We start from the raw sequence: 24,360 nt of genomic DNA, 5'->3' as shown, positions 1-24,360 counted from the left end.
GTTGATTGATTTTGTTCTGATGTTCTAAAAGTTTTTGGAGGATGGAAGAATCGCCGGATGCTGGTCTGAGGGTTGGGCAAAAATAAAATGATCCGTTAAATTTTTTGTAAGCATGATAGGAATGAAAAATAACAGAGTAATTGAATCAATACAACGTTCACCAAAATTATACTTATCCTAAATTGTATTAATAAAGTGCATCCATAATAATAATTACCAGAAGTAGTGAAAAGACAAAGGATAAAATAATATTGCGTACTTAAGATATTTTCTTGTAAATCTCTTTTTTATGCGTAATTTATTTATAATAATGACGTGAGGGAGGAGGTGATGTACAATTTTGCTTCAAAAATCTCCAAAATGCAAAAACCTTTTATTCTATAAAATAATTATTTGCAGAACTTATTTGAAGTTATCAAATAACTACTTATGTATATGTTCAACAATATACAATTATTTTGTCCATGTTTACCATCCAATCCTACTGGTATCAGTTTGACTAATACAAAGTATATGAAAGCTGGCCAAACAAGCCATACCCTTCAATGCTAAAAACATATTGTTACTGAGAAAAGAAGATATTCCCTTCAAGTTGGATATAAATTCGTCTGTTTTAACATCAAACACCGTGTGTTTTCATAAAAATGTGTTCATATAGTTTAATTAAGTAAATATTTTTGTATTAGGAAAAACAGGGACATGATATGAAAAGAAAGGGGCATTAATTCTCACCAGTGGCCAGCAAACTTTTGAGTTCCACATATTATATATGTATAATATCCTAGTCCACCTACCCCTGATCTAGATCCCTTGAAACACATCTTCCTATAAAAATATTTTTAAACTTATTTGATAATAAGTACCCCCCTTAGAAAATAATGAACTTGATATTGCATGATACTGTATAAATAATCTAAAAATATACATACTTCTGACAAAAATATAAATGAAGTAAAGAAATGGTTCTAAATCATTTATGATACTAAATGTGAATGACCATTGTTAATTAATATTAAATTAAATACAATTTAGTTTAATAATGAGTCCACATGATTTTCAATAATAATGAATAATTATGAGACAATCAATACATTTTTACAACTGGTAGTTATACTTTTACTTGAATGTTTTGTTTATGATCAAACAGATAGAAAACATTAAATTAATTATTTTTCAGGATATAAATATTTGTAAAAATTGCAAATACTTTATCAACATCACAAACACAATAGTATCATGTAGATAAGGAAATATGAAGGATAAAAACTTAAGAATTTGCAATACAAATACGTTACTTTGGGCACATGAGGGTCAAAATTAATGGATATCAATATTTAATGCTATCTTGGGCATACTAATTTAACTTAAATAGCTCATAATTTGAGTTTACGAAGCTCAATTATATATACGTACATATATAATGAGAATATATCAATATATCGTTAAAAAAAGTGTTGCATGATCCAATTTGACGATAAGGGGCCTAGTTGTGATGAATAAATAAAATGAATACATGATCCCAAAAAATCATCAAAAAAAAATCAATCTTTATTTTTCTTTTAAAATATCATTTCATCGTTACCTCATCATGGAAATTTGAGATTGTGAAACCCAAATAAGTTTCATATTCACATTAATCTATGTAAATGTACAGGATGAGGACTAAAAAATTAGAAAATTTCAAAAGTCGTTTTCACTTCTACATATTTTTTATTCTGTGCAACTTTTATGGCAAACTTCTGAAGCAAAAGTCGTTAAATTAACAATTTTCTACGCTTTTTATTAAATATGTTCCCCTCTATTCAGAATGATAGCTTCAATACGGGGACGAAGAGAAGCACAGCAGGTCAGATGAAGTCCGAGGTCACGTTGTTCCACTCCTCTGTGATCACAGTCTTCAGGGCATCGATATTTGGGTGGGAAGTCTTTTTGTCTTTCCCTCCAAGACACACTAAACAACGAATTCCAGGGGGTGAGGAAAAAGGCCAGAAGCCAGCCATGTTCTCCCTACAGAAATGCTGCACCTTCTTGGACTTGTGTACTGGGGCGCTGTCTTGAACTTACATAATTGTCCCAGGCGAAAGTGCTCTTCAACTTTGGCAAGACACATGAAGACCTTGGTCTAAACGTCCGTGTTTACTTCCTCGTTGGCCTTGAAGATATAGGAGGGATCTTGCTGCTGTATGATGCCACGGCACCGAGTACCATGACCTGAACGGAAAGTTTGTCCTGAAGGTTCCCTTGTCTGAGCTCTTGATTCAGCCAAGAAGCGATTATTTTTCCTGTTCAGAACAGCGTCCACTGTGAAGATCTTCTGGTCAGAGCTCGACTTGTGCGCAAAGGAGATCGCACCCTCTGCCGTTGTGCTTGTTGCTCAGAAATTTTTGTTTGCACAAAACAAAAAATTAAATTGTAGCTTTTCGTCAGTTCTTTTAATGGCATCAAGTACAAAATTGTCAGACTTTTAGAACTGAGGCTAGCCTCCTTCGAAGTGGATTCTAATTTTTGATTCCTCCTCTGTATAAACAGTAAAATTTGTATAACCTACATAAAATTAAAAAATTAAGATAGTCAGATAAAATATGTTTTTTTCTTTGTATAAAGTAACTTCTATAAAATACTTTACCTTTTAGAGTGGCCAAATCTATATTTACACCTCTATAGAAACTCTACTTTTATCACTGGAATATTCAACCTAATAGAACTTTCAAATAATGTTTTTTTTTTCCTAGTTAACCAATACAAATATTTGTATGCATCACCTTTTTCCGAAAAACTTTTTCTACTTTTTTTGTTTGCTCTTCTCCCATTGTACATATTTGTTTGTTTACTACAAAATAGGTAGTTAAGTAATTCCTAAACTAACCTCCTTTTTTAGAAATATATACTTTTACATAATAATAATTTATGAATAAAAAAATGATTTTTTACAAGAAATTAGAAACAGATTTAAACGTTTATTTGATAGATTTTTCTTTGATTTTCTAAATATGTTATATGTATATAAATTGAATTTATATTACAAAGTTATATGTATACACTTGACTTACTTAGTATATGACAACTCCACTCACTGAGGTTGTGTAATACATGAAGTTTCTTTTCTTTCAGGTTTTTTTTTTATTATGATTCGACTATTTTAAATATATTGAGATACGATGGGGATGAATACTAAGAAAGTAAATTATACTTATAGCTACCTATGTATTTTATAAAGTACACATCTACCAAATACACATGAAAATAGTCATACACCCTTAAGGAAAGGGAATTAACATAGGATATGCACATAAGTACCTACTTCAAACGTGAAAATGTGTCAATTGGGATAAAAAATGAAAGGTATTTACTACAAAACCTAGAGAATGAATGAAAAAATATGCATTGAAACAACTAAAGAGTTGAAATATTTTTTAATTTATCAAACAGCTCTTAAACCTTCGAATATTCTATAAAATTTGCCATTAAAAAAATAACACCCACATTATATATTATTAGATATTTAGATACAATTTATATATTATTCTAGTTCAGCTAATTATTGTTCAAAGACGACAACTAATAAAAAGAAAGAGGCAGCTGACAAATAATTAAAAATGATGTATTAGAATGATAATGGTAAGGTTTGTTTTTATCTCACATTAATTAATCAAACTCTTATTTAAAAATAAATATAAACTGTTTTAAATAGCGTGATTTTTTAAAATAAATCATTTTGCCAATTTATTACATAATAAAAATGAAATGAAGGAGTTTAAAAAGTATTATAAACTAATAATAATATTTATAATAATAATAAAGTAGTTAACACTCAACAGTGGTTAGATTATAATTACGTAATAAAATGAAAATCCATTAATAGATTAATAAGAATAGTTATGATTGGATGGGTTCATCCAGTATTATGTATAATGTTCTATACTTTATGGTATAGTTAAATACAAATTCATTGAAGTCAAGGAATTTGAAGAACAAAAACCTTTCAAACGAGTCGATCAACAACTCTATCTTATAAATTTATACATATATTCAATATGTATATAGTCAAATTGTATAAGTCTTTTTATTCAGTGGGATAGCCTTCATGTTTTGAGTAAACTACATCCAGTTCAATTTACAGATTTATCGACTTCCATCAATTTTTTTTATCCGTGTTGACCATTATTGGAGGTAGGGACGCTTCAATAGAAATTTATGTTAAAATAGTGATACTTATAATATCTTCAGTAGAGTCTGTTTTTCTTTTCTTTTATGAGAGGAAATTCATTTTTTATCCTTTGCAAGTATATTGAGGTATTTATATTGTAATTGATTAAAAAGAGTAGTATAAACATCACTATTTTGAGCCAGATGAGGAAGTGGAAGGCAAAGGTTTAAATGTATTTTTGGAAGATGTTGTCATATTATGGTGCTTGTTGAAGGATGATCGCGTTGATATCATGGAGAAGGTAGGTATTCGATGATAGGATTGCAGTAAAAGGTAAGGATCCGTCACTTGTGGAAGCTGAAATTCGGGTCGAACTTCAATTCTATTAGAAGGTATTCCTTTTGTGACAGTTGTAATGGCTAATTTTTTTTCAGAAATCTCCTCTCTTAGTCTTTTCACTTCTGCCTCACATAGTTCTCGGATCTTTAAAAAAGAAAAAATGATGAAAAAACAAACTATTTGAAAACAGTTCCTCTACATAATAATATTAAATTATAATTCTTACTTGTTCCTCTTGTTCAGCCCGTAGTGCTGTATGACGTAGTCGGACGCTCATTTCATATATTTCGTAGTGAAGTTTAGCAGCCGCTATTTTATAATTTGCCTATTGTTAACAAAAAAAATGATATCTGCATGTTATATGAATATATTTATAAATACTTTTCGTGAAGGTCCATCTTTAATAATGATAGGCTTCATTTTAAGATCAAAAGTGTCCATACGTTTTTTATTTTCCTCGTCAAGTTCTTTACGGAGAGCATTTATTACTTCATCTAATGGGGTAGTTTTCAATTTTTCCTCATTAAATTTATCTATCCATAGAACAGCAAGCTAGAAATATAGATAGAAACACGTATTTAGGCATATATAATAAAGAAAAGGAAGGAAAGGTTATTATTATGATTTAATAATAATTGAACTGGAGAAGATATGACTCCTCAATTATGAAGGTGAATAAAAATGTCAATCTAAGCTAAACATGGGCAAAAATGTAAATAGGTATCTCATGCAAAATAACTTTCCTATGTATAATATACCTATGGAGTACAATTATATGTACTTAAATAAAGGTTATAACGAAACGGAATAAATACAGTGAGCCTCTGTTATTCGTGGTTGATACAGAAGGGTACATGCCGAGAATGGTTGAAGCCTCCATTATAAGTACTTATGAATGGCTTATAAGTTGTTAGAACAATGTAAGTATATTTTAATTATTCATTTATGGTATATCTTTCTTATTATGTAGCATATTTATAACGTACTTGTAACTAAATAATTTCTTAAATTATAAATACATATTAACATTAATTGTTTGCTGTGTTGAAGATTTAACAAACATGATTATCAGACAAAAAAAGTTTTTATTATTAATGTTACTAATATATAATACAGCCATTGATAATATTATATAATGAAAAAAACCTCGAATAATGAGTATTTATATTCAAAAAATAAAAGTGTGAATAAGGAACCACGACCGAGTGAGGGTTCACTGAATTGTACATCCTTTTCTACGAATGAACCTTGTTTTTTAATATGATAATATGTAACTGACAAAGGACAAAATGAAAAAAAGACATTTGTTGGGATGAAAATTGTAGGATAGTACAGCACAGGTCAACTGCATAAGTATCCCATTAAATATAATTAAGTATGTACAAATTTATAAACATGCAAGAAAGCTAATAAAAAAATAATATGTACGTAGAAAGGATACACAATTTAAGTTTAGTCATACCTTAGTAGCAGCTTGTCCTTTCTAAAATGTGTCCCAAATATGGTTTATTAAATAATAATAATAATACAAAGTATTGAATTAGTGTAACTACTTGTAACATGAGGCAAAAACACGTCTGATTGCAGTAACATTTTGAAAAACGATGTGTTTTTAAAATAGAAAAAATCATTTATACAAAAATAATTTATTGTTCTCCCTTTACTTTCTTTTATGAAAGCCTTCAAGTAAAAATTATAAATAAATAAAACAGTGGTATAGTGCTGGAATTAATCATTTATGTGATTGTTAACTAAGATGTATTATAGAGGGAATTCAGAAGAACTCTGCGTCTCACTGCAGAACCATAAGAACTAATTGTTAATAAATATTTATATATTTCTAAATAATTAACTCTTCCTTACTAAACAGGTACTTTCTGTACCCCAAACTCAATATAACTAATTTTAACCTCTTTAAAAAGGATTTTATCGCTGGAACTTTTTAGTAGGCTCCTGAAACATTCTTCAGAATAAATATTTTAAAACAATGTTTTTAGGTATTTTCATATATATATACAGTGTAAAATGGAATAAATATTTAGGATAACATTTTACCAGATTCACTAATGAAGGTTTAGAAGTAAACTCGAGTTAAATTCAAGCCCTCCTACTTTAATTGAAATATCTTACTGGAATGGATTCCAACTATGTATTTATCTATATGTAAGTATTTAATTTTTGCATAAATATGTGTGCTTATTCATGAGATAGATATATTTTCTGCAATGCATTAGTACTATCATTCATTTGTTGACTCAATTGATTATTTCTATTGTGTCTTTTTTTTATTATTCATTAAACTATGCACATTATATGTACGCTTTTCCTTGGTTCCTCTCCATCAGGGAAAAAGAATATCGAAGAGTAGCAACATTCATATGTCATGTACATAGTTGTAAAAATAATTTCTATAACTTACAAGACTATAAATACATATTATACATTAATGTAAAACCTACAATTGGTGTATATATGCATACGTAGTTCCTAAAAAAAGTATAACCTATATGTATGTTAAAATGAAGATGATAATGGGTTTTTTTTTATTTGAAAATAGAATATTCTACCTTACATATACTTTTATATTTACTATCAATTATTGTTTTATTAATGGCCTACGGTATTTCGATATATTTATAGTTCTACGATGGCCTTTTAGTTAGTAGAGAAAGAGAGTAAAGAAAATGTTTATATTTTATTTTTATATATCTAATAAATGAACTGGAATTATCTTTTTATAAAGGGGGGAAAGTCAATTTTACGCTCTACTGAAAAAAAGCCTCGACTTTTACTATATGGTATGCGTATAAATATACAATACATAGGTAGGTGGATACATACATAATATATATATATATCCTTAAAGAATAACCTTAACGGAAGCGAGGAATAATAATAAGGCATAAATTAATCTTCAACCCCTCAGTAGTAAAAACAATACAATAAATGTATTACTCCAATTACGAAACTAATAATTATATAGAGATTAAATTACAAGTATACAATGTTAATTTAGCTTTTTTCAATAATTAATACCTAGGCCTAAGGTTTACGACTATGTACTTAGGTACATACGTAAATAACAACATCTTCCTAACTTTGTCAATTCCAGAAAAGGCGGGATAGAGGACTACACCAGGTGTGTACAATATTTTATGTAATGTAATTTTATAATATGTAAAAGAAATGACAAACCTTTTCTTTATGACTTTCTGCTCGAGATCGAAGTTCTTTGGCTTTATTTAAAAGAGCATCCCGCATATTTTCCTCTTGTTTCCGTTGTTTTTTGAGACGGAGCAGTGCATTTTGAAGGTTATTTCGCTCCGCTAGGATTCCACCATGAATCATGTTTTAATAAGGGGAGAAAGAATACAAAATCAGTAATTATTTATTCATCTAAGCTATGTATGTATAATAACTAATTTGCGACCTTACGTATATCAATATATATCAACTTACATAGGTATATGTATAAGCATTTATGTATGGACTTAGATATGCAACAAAAAGAGTGAATATCGAAGCCAGCAGCATGAATGCTTACATTTGTGTCTATAAATATACATATGAAAATATTATACATGTTGGTATGTTCATATGTAGTTATGAATATAAATCTGATCAATCGTAAACATAATGATAAATTATATATACATATATATAATGTTTCTATGTCTTGAAATAAACATTTAAGTCTAATTTAAATATATTAACAAGGGTTGTCACAAAAACGTTTGGCTATTTTATGATTAACTTTGTTATTTTTTGTTGTTGTAAGTTCATTAATCAGTGTTTATCAAATTTCCATCTCTTCCCATCACACATCTTTTGAACAATTATTATTAGTCTACTTATAACTTATATAAATTAATTACCCTATATATTTTAACTTTTCCTACATATATTGAATACGAGGATGGTCTAAAAAGTTTTCGACCTCAAGGTGAAGATGGCATCAATATTAAATGATAGCATCTGTTGACAGTTACTCACCAAAGTTTCAGCCATTTAAGACGAGCAGTTGTTATGTAACAATCGTTTGAGTGAGTTGATGAGTGTTTTTGTTAGAAAAAAAAATAAGATTTTTTTTTTTTTTAATCTTTTTGTCTCCTTGTAACTCTAAACACTTTTCCACAGGATGCTTCCATCTCTGTAACCCTTCTCTTTTGTTACTTTCTTTGGAATAATTGTATAGAGTTATAAAGAGATTATGTTGAAAAATTTAACTACACGTCCAAAATGGGTGAAATTTTTTTGGGTAACTGTCAATATTTGCTAGATAAATTTGACTAGATTTTATTTACGAGTGATGTCATCTTCACGTTGAGGTTAGAAACTTTTCAGACCAGCCTTGTATATGTACATGGGGCTAATGAATGGGGGTTCCAGAATATTTTGGAAAAAAGAGTATATTTGGGAACATATATTTATGTAACAGAGTGATTTATTGAAAAATATAAGCATGTTTGTTAGAGCTTCTTTTGTTTGGAAATTATGACTTTTCAAATTATTTTTTAAATGTATGCGTTATTTAGTGTCAAATAAATGAATACCAATTGAATACTATATTCTGTAAATATTTATATTAGTGTATCTGTATATCATGCATTTAATTTCTTTAATATCTACATATTTAAAAAATCACTTGAACTTTTTGAATGCAAATTACTCTAAAGAAGCAAAGGTGTAAAATATTGTTTTTTTATCATTCATTAGAAATAGAAAGTCTGTGGAAAGAATTACCCTCTATCCGTTGAAGTTCGGCTATTTTCCATTTAATTGAAAAGATAATAATAGATAGCAAAAGTTGAATCAATACCTGAGTATCAACAAATTAAAGATTTTTGTATGTGCACTAATTATATGATAACACAATCCAATAACATTATTTTCCCCCAAATAAAACTCACTTATTATTGTTATTCAAGTCATAAAATACAAAAATGACCGTTCAAATCTTCAAGATCTAAAATGGTTTGGATTTCAGAGCCTTTTTTTAAAAAAATCACGTTTTTAAGGAATAATTATGATTCAGAACCAAAATTCAAACTATATACGTGAAAGTAAAAGTTAATAATAATTAATAAAAATATTTCAGCATACAAGAATAATTTTTTTTTTTTTTATCGAGTATACAGTTCCTACAAAATGTGACTAATTAATGTACAAAAATCAAGTCAAATGAAGGATCTTATTTGGAAATTAATATTTTTTTCCTAATTGCTTTATAATTAAGGTAAAATCAAAGAAATAACCTTAAATAATAATTTAAAAAGACCAATTGTAAAAAAGATTAAATTTTTATGGATTTTTTCAGTTGGATTATTAATTTTATTGTAGAAAATTAAATAAATAAGCAATAAAAGGTTCCATGTTTATGCTCCCAAATTGAATGTAACCAACTCGATGATTTGTAACAAATAATTAATATTTCAGAGATAAGGAGATTAACTCAACTTTAAATATGCTTTATATCCAATGTATTTAATAAGTATTATTACAGATTTAGTCATCTTCTTTACTTATTTATATTTCATTTCAAAACTTTTTCAGTCCAATATTTTTTTTTAATAATTTGTTCAATATTACATCATAAAGTTAAAAATAAAACAGGAAATAATTTATCAAAATTTACCCTTTTTTTACGACTAATCTTTTTAAGTCATAATATGAGGTTGATTCTTTAGTTTTAGTGATAAAATAAAATAAATGGAAAAATATCAGCTTTGAAATAAAATCCTTCATATTACTTTACTTTTGTGTAATGAGATACATTTTGTAGGAACTGTATCAAGAAAGATAGCTTGGTAAATAATTTATCTTTTGTTTTTGGAATGATTTTTGTCAATCTTTATTACCTTTAGTTTTCGTTCCTTACACATTTCACGTGAAAATATGACTCAAATCGTAACTGTACTCTAAAAACGTGATTTTTTTTTAAAAGCTCTAAAGTTAAACTTTTAGCAGAAGAAGGTTTGAATAGTCATTTTCGTGTTTTATGGATTAAATAAAAATAATAAATGTGAATTTTAAGAGACAAGTGTTCCAAGACCTGAATTTTCTTCCACAATATATTAATTGAATAATATTTTTATGATAAAAACAAATATGTTATGAACTGAACTGCGTAAAATAGTTTCATATTTCAAAATGGGGGATGATTTATAAACAATTGTATCGTATTAACTTATTAGCAAATTTAATAAAAAAAATCTTTTTGAAATCTTATTACCAGCTTTTCTTCTTTCTTCCTGAAGAGCTTCCTCTTTAATATGATTAAGAAATGGAATAAAAAATATATATATATGCAACAACTATTTGTTTTTCAGTCCTAGAATAATTATAATACATTAGTTATATGTATGTATAAGGTCTCGTGAACTAATATCCCTATAAATTGAGTGTTGCCAAAGGTGTTTGCTTAATTTGAATTTAATCAACAGCACAATTTTTGTAGATTATATCATAAAAAAGTGTAAATATATGGAAGAAAAGACGCCTCCAAATATACCTAAATATATGTACAGAAAAAATTAACAAAAAAAGAGCAAAAAATAGTCTGAATATGAATTGAATTTAGTGGCAAGTGTTAACCATTATACATATATATAATTAGTTCTGAGAAATTTTGCATATATTCATATGTTTTGTACTAATTAACAATTAAACACTTTTTATGGGACATCGAATACAGTACATATTTTATACGGCTGTTATCTGACATTGAATTCTGTTTTAATTTAATTTGGACTTACATACAATTTGTGCTTATAAAAAATTAAAAATATTGACCTGGGTTTGTATTTTAAATATGTATTTTGATTAAGATTTATGTTCTATGTATTTACAGAGAGTGGGAAGAATTAAAAGGATTCATATGACATAATGGGAAAAATTATTTTTATGAAACATTACCAGCTCTCCTTTGCTCTTCTTCAAACTTTCTAACTTTAATGCATTGAAATTATATGTTGAAATATGTAGTTACATAAGTGCATATGTATGTTTGAGAATGAGTGAGTGAGCGTTGATCAATTCGATAATATCGTAGAAGAAGAGTAAATGAAATATTTTTAAAAAGAAAATAGAAGAAAACACAAAGTTGGATTAGCATCTCTATTTATACATTATAAGTATGTTACTCATATAGGAATTAAAGCAAAATTGTCATTAGAAATGGATTTTTTAAAAGGTTTTTATTATCCGTTTCTAAATGAATTCCCAAAGATACTGTAGAGATTAATTACCGGCCTTTTCCCGCTCTTTCTGTAGGATAGCGACTAAAACAAACAAACAAACAATTTTATTCATGTATACTAAATAAAAAGTGTAGATTTATTTAAAAGAATTACTAAGAAAATTTAAACATTTCTTATTTTGTTTATAAATGATAATATAAATTATACTAAGTAAATCCACATAGAATTGAAAAAAGGTATCTGTATGTACAATGTACATAATAATATATATTTAAGTTAATAAGGAACATGAACCGAGCTTTATCGAGAGTTAAGATATTCTTGTGTAATGTAAGTTATTCTATGCATTTATATAGTTTATGTATGTAATTTACTCCTAACCTTTTTCCTCTTTTGTTTTCTTGAGGTTCGCCATTATTTTTTTCAAAGCTGGATGTCGATCAGAGCTAAAAACTTCTAATGGATCAATAAATAAGTCCAACGAGTTAATTCCAGTCATGTAGTTCACATCATTGAATGCATCGGATTCTGGGTAAATGGGAGAAGGTGGTTTTGGAATAAAGGATTCACCGTTGGTATTTTTAATGTTAAACATGTTATCCAAAAGGTTAACACTTTCGGAATAGTCTTCTGGTGGGACCTCAATGGACAAATCCTCCTTATTTTCAAATACATCATTTACATTATTCTTTCTATCAAGAATTCCCTCAGACAAGGAGATATCACCCAAAGTTCGTGAGCTATCCATGGCTATTGAAGGAGTAACAGATCCACTTATTTGGGCTGTGGAAGACTCTTCAGTCATAATTCTGGATCCGTAGCCACTTTCAGCCGTGGTTACAATACTAGAAGCTCGTCCAGCAGTTGAATCCACTGCTGGGGCTATTGAAACTGTTGAAAGTGTTGAGGAATCAAACATCAAAGATGGGTCAAACGGTGTATCAGATATTTTAAATGTTTTCAAGTCTGTTGGCTTATCTTTTAGATTGATATCATTTATTTTTTGTGTAATGTAGGCTATTTGTGAACTAAGAGTAGCATCTTCAATTGATGGACTTGAACTAGGAATGGGATCAAGGGAAAATTTTCCTTGTCCATCATCTCCAAATATATCGTTTAAGACTTTAAGGTTTTCAATTTCCTCTTTACGATGTTTTTCATCCATCATTATAGCATATACTTCGGAATCAACACCCATCTCGGGATCTAATATTGATTGAGGAACAATACCTCCACCTTTTACATATTTAGAGTATTCTTTTAGCGAACCTGAACCCCTACAAGATTTAATTTTATTTTTTCTTAGTCTCAAAAATTTCTTTGCAGCACTGATATGAGGAGGTTCACGATGAAAACATATCTTTTTTTCTTTTGAATTCTTTTTAGTAGCCATTTTTGAGAGATTCTTTAGATACATTTTATTTTGATTTGGTGAATCTTTCACTACTTTACTTTCTTCAAGTTGAATACCACTCTTCACATTGAAATCGTAATCTTGTGATGCTCTTAACATTGAATTTTCAAACTTTTCTGATTCTTTCGAGCATTGTTCTTCTACTTTTGTATCTGAAGAATGATTAGGAACTTCTTTATTTGGTAAGCTTCGAGATAGAATATATGATCTTGCATAATCAGGACGTGAATTGCGACGAAGGGATAGGTTTAAATGATTTATATCATGACAAACAGATTCTAAAACAAAAAATGCTTAGAATAATAAAAGGAGGATTTAAATTCATATATTTTAATATATATCTAATAAGAACTAATTGCTTAAATATTTTGATATAATACGAAATTTTCGATTTTTTTTTTTTTTTTTTTTGCATGAAGGAGCAATTATACAAAAGAAAAAAATTATATAATTTATTTGATGAACATTATTTTCTTAGATTATCATCGTCTAAATCATTTAGTTCATAGAATGTGGATGCATTAAATATTTCAAATGCAAATATTGAAAAATTCTATCGAGAAAGCTCGGGCCTAATGATATTGCTCCTCTGCATTTGATCAAAATATAAAAATTTCAATGAATCCTACTATTCACTGATAGACTGACCTTCCCCATCATTGTCATCATTCTGAGATTTATCTTCTTGGTTACACTCTGGTTTCTGAATGATTGGCACACTATTTTCTGATGACTTTAAGTCCTCCTCAGGGCTAGGTTCGACTGTAGCATTGATGGCATCTTTATTTAATTTCTTCTTTTTGACATCATTACTTATTTTTTGTTGCAAAGCTGTGTCTTTTCCCCTCTCAATAGGACTTTTAGATGATTTATCGTTTCTTCGTGATTCTTTTCTTTTCTTTGAGATCGAAGCAACACTTGACTTAATTGCTGCTTTTGTTGTGACTTTTACATTAGAAACTATTTTTACACTGTTAAGTATTGGTTTTATTTTTTGTTTCTTGGTAGTTTCAGTAGTTACACTTAATTTTTGACTTTCGGAAGTAGAAACTTTTTTGGCTTTATTTTTCAACTTTTTAGTCAGTGACTGCTTATTTTCTTGGAAAGCTAATACAGGGCAAATGTTGGGTATAAGTTTACCTGAGGATAAACTGCGTCTAAAACAACTGCCTGAGCTACTTAGACTTACATTTCTATCCCTAACTGCAATCAAATTAGAAGTAGCAACAAGAGGTCTAAAAAGGCTAGGAGTTGCAGGTAAAGAAAATGAAATTCTTTGAGTCTTTCCCTCATCTGATGAAGATGATGCTAACTTATCCGTAGAAAAGGATAATTTACTACTTAAAGGCGTCTTTTTGGGACGGCTCTTTCGATATAACTTGCGCTTCTTGAAATTAAGTCTTTGATTTTGACTATCAGAATTATTTCCATCCTCATCATTGTCTTCTTCAGAGGTTTTAAAAGGATCCTCATTATTGATTAAAAGGCTTTGAAGATCAATCTTATAATGACTTGGAGATGATTTATGAGGGATTTTGGAACATCTATGAAAGAAACAATTACTTTTGAAAGGAAGTTTAACAATAATCATCAGTAAGCAGATATACATATAAGTGTTTGTGAATGTTTTCTTTTTTGTTCACACAAATAACTGATCGACATACGAATTAAACCTACTACTTTTTTTTTCATCTCAAATAAGATAATGGCATATTAAATATGACTTATATATATACATTGTCCATTTAAATATGTTTGTAGTATATTTATATCCGTTTATTTTTGTGTGATTTGATACAAACGTATACTTACATAGATAAGTATTGTATAAATGTCGTGACTCAAGCAAATTCATTTTTATGGCTAAAATATTATTATAATCTATAAGTACTAAAAACATTGTTTAAAAGAATTATACCTTTAGCTTTATATTCCCATGATAGTTTGAAAAACATATATACAGTATATAAAATTTTCAAATATATAAATCAATTTATTGAAATATATATCAAGGTTCTTACATTCATGGCTATTAAATATAGTTTGTGGGACATACTCTTAGCCTTCCGTATTACCTATAAAATCCATTTTTTAATAATTATATATTTTATTAACTTTACTTGTTATATTTATATTTTATTACGTAATATATCCAATTTTCAATGCGTAAAATTATCTGAACTAATAATTCAATTTATAATTGGATTTATTAGGGTTAAAAACAATTTTCAGAAAGCATTGACCATTAAAATTGTTCTGTACGGAATGTTTTCTGGGAACTTGCTTTTTTTTTACTTTTTTTCCAAAAATCCACCAAAAATAGTATCGTTCTTTTATAATATAAATTTGATATTCAATGTGTGAAAAAGCAGGCTCTTCAACATTGTCCTTTTATTTCTCTAAACGGTGTTTATATTTATAATTATTATTTTTCCTGCCTTGGCTTCTTTAAAAATTAAAGTACACCCCTTAATTGAAAACCGCTACATTCTAAAGAAAACACACACATAAATTTAAAAAAAACAAAAAACAGCTCGAGTCATATAAGTATCAACATATACAGACATGGCAACATAATTTACTTTTTTTTTAATGCGTGACTATCAGGCTGTAAAAATAGTAGCAGGGTGGTTGTGGTTTCATTCTAAGGGTAAAATTCTTAAGTTTTCTTCAAATAAAGTAAATTGCTATCATACGTTGGAGGGTTTGACAGACTATTTAACAATTAAACTAATTTTAATGTAGCTGTTAAGTTTTTATTGATGCAATCTATATGAGTCAATTAATTGCTTCAATTTCTAATATACAAAAAGTGATTTTTTCAATTCATTTGAATAATTTTTATTATTTAAAAAAATATTTCAACGTAAATATCTCCAATTATAATAATTTTAAAGAGCTTATTAGAGTGAAATCAGATTTGGTTGTATGCAAGAATTCAAAATTAGTTCTCTTTGTCTTAATCAGTTAATTGGGACCGGATTTATTCTGGAAGCCCTATATTTTAAAAACCGTTGCAGAATCATCAAAAACTAATATTTTGATCAATTAATCATCTACAACCTTTTATAAAAAATGATGCTATTTAAATTTGACATCTTTTTGCTTAAACAGTCTTAACCTCTGTATTCAAACTTAATTAAAGAGAAACCAAAAATGAAAAACTCCTAGGGTATTTAAATTCCAAAGTTTGAGTTATTCTATTTATGATCAATGTCACTTATCTGCTATGATTTTCAAAATTGTGTAAAAAATCTTTTAATTGGTCACTGATTACTTATAAGTAGGTTGTAGAAAGTTGATTAAATTGCAAATCAGTTCGTATCCCTCCAGTACTGAATATTTCAAGGTGTTAAATTAATGTAAAGTTAGTATATACCCTGTCGTAAAAAAAGATAATTCATCGCTAATATTCCTTTTATCCGATGACTGTATTTATATGGATTTTCGACGGATCTAAGGATTTGGATTTTATTTTGAATTAATCAAATTCTGATGTACGTAATAAAATAATTGTAAGTTTTTTATATTTTTTTTTATATAAGCTTATAATATAAATATTATAAGTGATGAGCCGTGATTTTTCTTTGCTCAAATTACATTAAAAAATTAATATTATTGAAACTCATCCTGAAAATCAATAATCCAAAAATGATCCATGCATAAATAAGCTATAAAAAAGTCCTTAATAAATCTTAAAGATTTTCTCTTAAGTTAGTGGATGCTCAGAAAAAATTTAGACCGATTTTAAAGATAAATTGTTTATAACATGATATCATATATTTTTTTCAATGGCATTGACGTTATACGAAGTTTAAACAGAGATAGCTTGGATTAATTTTGACAGGCAAATTTTTTTAAATCCTTCCCTCTGTACTCAAATTTATAGAATAAAAATAGTCTCAAATGGCAATCCTGAATTCAATACAAGCTATCACATCAGTGTTTTTCAAATCACAGAAATAAATAAAAATAGTTTAAATCATCATATGCTATCTCTGTGTCCATATTATGTAGTGACTTATAGGATAAAAATAAATTAAGAAAAACTAGACAAAATTTTTTTTACTCTTTATTTTTTTATTTTCATCTTTGTTTCAATTCGAAACAATCATGGGACGTAAAGAAACTAGAAAAATATATTTTTTGAAATCGTGACCAGCTTTCAAATTGAATTTTAAACCTACAACGGAGGTATTCCTAAATATATCAATGAATATATTAGTTCAAATAAATGTATATATTTATGTATTTGTATCAACTGATCAAAATAATATGGTATAAAAGTATGGCTTAAGTTCCTATAGAGAAAGAATGAGTACACACGTGATGAAACAATGAATATTTTATATACATAAATGGGTATACATGGTTTGTCTAGAATGTAAACTGGCTTTAAGGCAAATTTTGAATTGGAGAAACTAAATAGATAATTAGATTTTCATATTATTCTTGTGATTTTTATTTGTTACTAATTATACATTACGATAATTATTTACAAAAATTTGAAATTCCAGCATCATAAACTATTTGGCATTGTATCAGAGATAATGAATATAATTATAAACAGGAGTAATCGAGAATATTTTAAAAAAGAAGACTGTTATTTCCAAATTAGATAGTACTACTTCAGATTAAATAATAATTTAAATACAGAATAAAAATAATTCCCATTTAATTTCGTCATGGGTGCATTTGATGCCACTCAAGTTGACTATGATTTTTTATTTGCGTATATTTCATGACAGAGTCTGTTAATCAAAAAACAAACAACATTGACATAATTATAACTAGTCGTTACATACATATAAAATGAATTTTTGTGCTGAGCCATATAGTATGCTATACCGAAAATAAGTCTAAATGGTATAAGTACAAATTAAAATTAATTTTTTTTTTTTTTAAATAAGATTTTTTGGGAAAAAAACTAAAAAAAAAAATTTTTTACGAATAAAATTTCAAAATTTAGTTTCAAATATTAAATTTTTTATAGGAAAATGTACAAAAATACGAATCATTTCACAAAAAATGATTTTATTTTTTTTTTAAATTTGAAGAAATAAATTTTTGAATTAAAAATTGAAAAATTTGATTTAAACTGAAATATCAAATTTTCTAGTAGAAATGCTACAGCCTATCCAGTCCACCTGATGGGGACTCCTCTGCTACATACAAAATCTAAATATTCTGTAAAAAATTGTAAGCTATTTACATTTATCAGTATTCTGAATTTTCATTCGTAAAAGACAAATTATTTCTTGTTAAGCTAACACCAATTCTCTATTTATAAATTCTATATTACACTACATCAGTTGTATAAAGAAGGGCGTTATTGGCAAAGCTACAATTATTCTAGTGACTGTATTATTTCTATTTTTATAGGAAAGGTTGAGAGATATAATACAGATATCATTCTGTTGTATCTTTATATCTATTTGTAAAATAATGATGCATTTTGAAGGATAAAATAGCAAGAAGGACTTTCTAAGAGTTATGTATTTCTTCTGATGACTTGTATGCATAAATTCAGGTTACTTACATATGCAAAAAAATAGAAAAATTCAATTTTTGGAAAAAGATTAAATTTCAAATGTTAAATATTTTTAAAAAATCCAAAAATCCACATCATTTCTTAAAAAATTTAATTTTTGGATAAAAATTCAAATATTACATTTTTTGATAAAAGTTCAAATATTACATTTTTTGGATAAAAATTCCAATATTACATTTTTTGGATAAAAGTTCAAATAATACATTTTTTGGATAAAAATTCAAATATTATATTTTCTTGTAAAAAGGAAAAATGCTTTAATTTAGGAGGGCAGGGGGGGAGGGGGCTACAGATTCTCCAGGCCACCTCCTAGGACGCACATGATATGTATATACGTACAATATAAGTGGACTGTCACATTTTCACATAAACATATATAAATATACACTTATCCTCAAAATTATTTATATCCCTATAATTTTTGTGATTTTTCATTTTTCGATGTAACTTATGCACTTTTGTCAAGTTTATTTATGAATTATATGTACCAACAAGTTAAAGAATACCATCAATACCCAATTCAAGGAACTTTTGATTTCAGGGGTATTTTATTGCTGGATAACTAAAAAATGCGATGATCAATATTATTCAATCCCATGGCAATAATGCCATTGTCAAACGTTTTGATCTTTGTCTTAAAGTTCTTTCAAGATATCTTAATAGATTAAATATCTCTTCTGACGACCAAATGTTAAACAAGATAAGAAATAGCATCTTTCCAGTAGAGTATAAATAGTAATAGTTGCTTCGTTACACTCAATTTTCGTTCATCATGATAAAGATAAAAAAGCTCTGTGAGGACCTGCGTCAGCGGCTTGTGAATGCCTACAGTATGAAAGAAAAGTTTACAAGGCAATTTCAAAGCAGTATGATGTCCTTGTTGGCGACCGTCCAGATCATAATTAACAAGCACAAGAGGTTCAACACAATTTAAAACCTCAGCAGGCGTAGCAGGAAGAGTAAGGTGTCCCTCCAAATTGCCTAAAAATTATGCCAAAAGGTCAAAAAGAAACACCGGACAACAACTATAACTATAATAGAATCGCATTACCAGGCAGGGACGAATGTGTCATGGTCCAACATTGAGCGAGTCTTGTACAGAGAGGGTATCCATGGACGTAGGCCACTGAAGACACCACTGCTCAGGAAAAAACATGTAAACGCTCGCATGGCCTTTGCTAGAGGTTATCTGAACCAAGATCCAAGCTGTTGGTCAACCGTCTTGTAGTCTAATGAGATAAAGTTAAGCTAATTGGCCATATGGATATTTAGTATGTCTGGAGGAAGAAAGGAGAAGCAATAAGACAAAGAACACTGTCCCCACGATGAAGCATGGTGGTGGAAGCATAATGCAATCAATGATGATGCTTCTCTTCCAGTGGCACAGGGAGCCTCATCAAGCTCCAACGAACCATGAAGAAGGAGGATTACATCAAGATCCTTGATGAAAACTTGAAGGAGTAGGCTGAGACACTCCTGCTTTGACATTACTGGACGTACCAGCAGGATAATTATCCAAAACTCAATTCTAAAGTAAGTAAGAAATGGTTCAAGGATAACAATATCAACATTCTAGAATAGCCGAGTCAAAGTCTAGACCTGAATCCTATGGAGAACTTTTGGTGAGACTTGAAGACAAGAGAGATGTCTAGGAAACCGACCAACCTAACATTGCTTGAGGGCATTTCCAAGGAAAACTGTCCAAGGAATCGTACAAAAATCGTCTAGAAACAGTCATAAATAATAAAGGCTATGCTATTGAATATTATGTTATATGGGGGATAGGATATGAATAATTATGAACATAGTATTTTTTAGTTATCCATCAATAAAATCTAAAGTTCCTTAATTTGTGTATAGTTTTCATTCATTTCACTTCTTGGGCACATATAATTTATAAAAAAACTTGACAGAAAAACATTAATTCCGTCATAAAAATTAACAAGGGTATGAATAATTTTGAGGACAAGTGTATCAACGTAACAAAGGAGAGACTGGTAATACTTTAACACCCTCTTTTCTAGATTATCAAAACCTACAACCATTAGAGTTACATTACAATTTGTACATACAATAATGGGTGAGTCAAAATAACTTCCTTTTTTCAAAAGACATTAAAACAAGTGTGTTAAGTCAAAAAAGTGTTTTTTTGTTTTACAATAATAGTACACATTTAAAATTTTGTTTTACACAGTTTTGAAAATCATATCAAATAAGTTGAGGAATATTTTTTACTGCTCAAAAGGTATATTCTAATAACCTTTATTATTAACCAGTTCATCATAAATATAGTGATTGATTATTCTTCATCTGTATAGAGGGCACTACCAAACACATAAAATAAAGAGATCCTCACATGAATAACGTTCCTGAGTGTCCATATATTGAACATTGGTATATTAATACCCGTTGATTTTAAAAACTTGGAATTTTTGTATGTTATAAGGTCCGATGTGTTTACTTTTATTTCCTCACCATTATTATTTGTGGATTTGCAAATTTCAAATTATAAAAATATATTGAAACAATCGTTTTTGTTATTTTTAATATTAGTAAATGAAGCAATTGTCTGGTTTTCATAAATTGTACCAATAAAAGATCAGGGGCTCAATTACAATTAGTTTAATTTAATAAAATATTATGTCAAAATCATTTTTAAACAATATTCATTTTGGAAGGCAAAAGCACGTTCCTTACTACTCCAACGTATGATAACAACTGTCTATTTTCCTTAAAATCTTCCCCCTGGAATCAAACTGCCACAAACCCGAACTATTTCTACTGACTCATTGCCACAAATTTTAATAAATTAAGTTATGTACAACACCCTGTATAATGGAGATTTTGGGGAGGGGGGAATCAATAATTTTAGATAATTTTTTTTAGATTTGAGATAAAAACTGTTTTGATGGGTAAAAGAAGCTTTTATAGGATAATTGTTTTTGTAATAATAGAGTCAGATTTTCATTTTAACTTCTATCGGATATGATTTGAATATTGGAATATTTTGCTATCAGTTTGATAAAATTTTATCAAAATCATAAACTCATTAATTGAGGATAAAATGTAGATATTGTAAGGCTCAGTATAGAGGAGTCAGTTGCAACAAGTGCTGGAATTTTCCTTGGTTGTTAATTCTTTTTATTATTATATGATGACACTTCACACCAAGCATGTTTTGTAGCTAAAGCTGTGCTCTGAATAGCTTTTTGAAAGTGAAACTCTCCGATCTATATACTTATAGATATTATTACGTATTAATTTGCTATAATCCATTAAAATTGTAATAATTCACTTTTTTGAAAGTCTTGTTATTAATTCATCAAAAAATATTGTTTAGTCTAATTATTTAAATTTTTAACTCAAATTTGATATTTTTAAGTGTTGCAACATTTGAACGAGTTGCATTTAAATACAATTTATGTAAAAGCTATTGACGGGTATAACTTTTTAATTTATTCAAACAATAGCAGACAAATGTAAGTATGTTTTGTTAAAATTTGGTGAGTCTGAGTAGAACCAGCTCAGAGTAATTGAGCAACTAACAAAAAGTGCTGCAATAGTTCCCATCCTTCCCTATGTATGTTGTTATTTTATTCAAAGTATTTCATCTAAAATGCAACTCATGGAGGTTGATCTCTTGTTAAATGGAGTGTGAATGGGACTCTAATTCTCAGTCATATACATGCGTATTTATAATTTTGCAAATGGAAAATAATTTTGTCATATTGCAAGTAATAAATTACTCTGATATGAAATGATATCTAATTACATAGTTATACTACTCATGTGAGTGATGATCCATTATTACTTTCATTGAAGGTGTTCTAGAGCAAACATTATTGTTACGTATGAACAAACACCTTTGTTTTTTAAATAGTTACGATCATTCATCAGAGGGGGTAAATACATTTGTAACTATGATCAATTAAGTGATCAAAAAGAGGGCCTTGTCATGCAAAAATGGGCGGGTCATCAATCATGAAATCAAGTTCAAGGATTAGTTGATATTATCAGCATGATCATTATACCTATGTATTAATAAAACATATTGTTTGTCTAGCAATCAATAGAAAGAGTTCGACAAATATGTTTTTATAATATGAAATAAAGCCCATGATTGTTTTTATCAATTTTAATATATTATTATTTTAATTTTGTTACAAAATGGTACGATGTTTTAAGGAATGTTACATGATACTTACAAAAAAATGTAGCTACAATTAATTCTATACTTATTGTTAGCTGTTATTTTTAATAAAGCAAAGAAAGTCAACTTTTTCAATTGTCAGAAACCGATAACATATAAAAAAGTTATAATTTAAAGTTGCAATTATTGACTTAACAAATATTTTTTTATGGAATAATGCTAATAACATAAGACACGTATTTCCCGTAATTTCGGATACCTAAACGAACTGCACAAACACTTTGTATTCTGCTCACTCAAATGTATTCAAAAAATACTCAATTACCCATTTTTCTTTTTTGGCGTGCTCTCAGAACTACCAGAAATCCCCGAGTCTTTAGTTTTTTTTTTTATATCTTCATCAGAGTAAGGCTCCCTATAAAGAGTTCTATTTTTTAAACTGATGGTCTTTGATGGAGTTTTGGGTAAGCATTCCATTTTTGAAGTAATTACAAAAGAGTTCACAACAAAGCAAAGTTAATCACAAAAAGACTTAAGGTAGACTGCAGAGGAAAATACATAAACTGACGAAAAAAAAAAATCTTTATTTTGATTGGATATTGTTTTGCTTTTATGTATGTCCGGAAAGAACATGAAGAAAAAAAGAAAAAGAAAAGAGGGGGGAGGGGGAATTCTTAAAAGAAAATACAACAATATACGTAGGCGCGTTACAATATATATAAATATATAACGGTCTTCTCATGGACGTCGTAAGGTGAAGGTGGTTTGAAAAACATTTACTGTAAGCCCTGAATAGGATTTTTATTATGTATTTGATATAATCATTTACAACAATCTAAACAAATAAGAAACTATGTACTTCGCAAATATTTAGTGAGTGTCGTCTCTAGAGACGTTGAAGGAACAAATACAAAATAAAGTATTTGCTCGAACGGTCAAACAGGAGTAATAGCATGATTACTCCTGAACCATTATTTTTGAATGCCATAAAATCACATTTATGGTTGGAGCTTTTTTTCAAAGAAATATGGACATACAATGTAGGTAATGCTATATTCTGAAGGTTGAAAATGTGTTATATGGAATATGTTATTCCTCTTTTCAAACATTACAAAGGCATATTGACACTTCATTCTTCATTTATGTCCATGTTCTTTATATACATACACACACACAAACACACATTCAGAGACAACATTACTTATGAATGTATTTATTTGAAACAAATATAACTTCCACTATTGATATGTGTATGAATAAACACATTTTTAAATCAATTGATATCTTGCTTTATTTTATTTAAAATTAAATACGTATATAGAGAAGATATCAATAAATAAGTCATGTGTTTAAAACCTAAAAAATATACATTCAATACTTTCAAAATTAAAGGTTTTATATCTCATACTTTTATACATACCCTTGATTATAATTTATCAAAAATTAACAAAAGAAAACCTTTTAGTCAAATTAGTGTAATGAAAAACAACAAAATGTTACCATAGCCAACAATATCAACCCATGGAAATGTGATAATATCATGCAAATGAACAGTGATAT

At 28.2% G+C, this 24,360-nt stretch overlaps 1 protein-coding gene across 2 annotated transcripts; it reads right to left on the bottom strand.

Annotated features, from left to right (window-relative positions):
* Positions 1-3,380: 3,380 nt before the first annotated feature.
* Positions 3,381-24,358, bottom strand: LOC121127916 (uncharacterized). 2 transcript variants are annotated; one of them, XM_040723494.2, is made up of 9 exons: positions 23,126-24,358; positions 13,748-14,643; positions 12,067-13,377; positions 11,734-11,766; positions 7,682-7,812; positions 4,868-5,038; positions 4,713-4,811; positions 4,338-4,630; positions 3,381-4,179 (listed from the first exon to the last, which is right to left on the bottom strand). In XM_040723494.2, the coding sequence occupies exons 1-9, from the start codon at positions 23,275-23,277 to the stop codon at positions 4,146-4,148; spliced, it is 3,120 nt and encodes a 1,039-aa protein (XP_040579428.1). In that variant the 5' UTR covers positions 23,278-24,358; the 3' UTR covers positions 3,381-4,145. The 2 variants fall into 2 exon arrangements, with proteins under 2 accessions (XP_040579428.1, XP_040579429.1); XM_040723495.2 differs by lacking the exon at positions 11,734-11,766.
* Between the last annotated feature and the right edge of the window lie 2 nt (positions 24,359-24,360).

This window comes from Lepeophtheirus salmonis, chromosome 13, assembly GCF_016086655.4.
Source record: "Lepeophtheirus salmonis chromosome 13, UVic_Lsal_1.4, whole genome shotgun sequence".
Taxonomy (NCBI): domain Eukaryota; kingdom Metazoa; phylum Arthropoda; class Copepoda; order Siphonostomatoida; family Caligidae; genus Lepeophtheirus; species Lepeophtheirus salmonis.
Note: the sequence above shows the minus strand (reverse complement) of the source record. Positions and strands in the feature narration are given on the sequence as shown.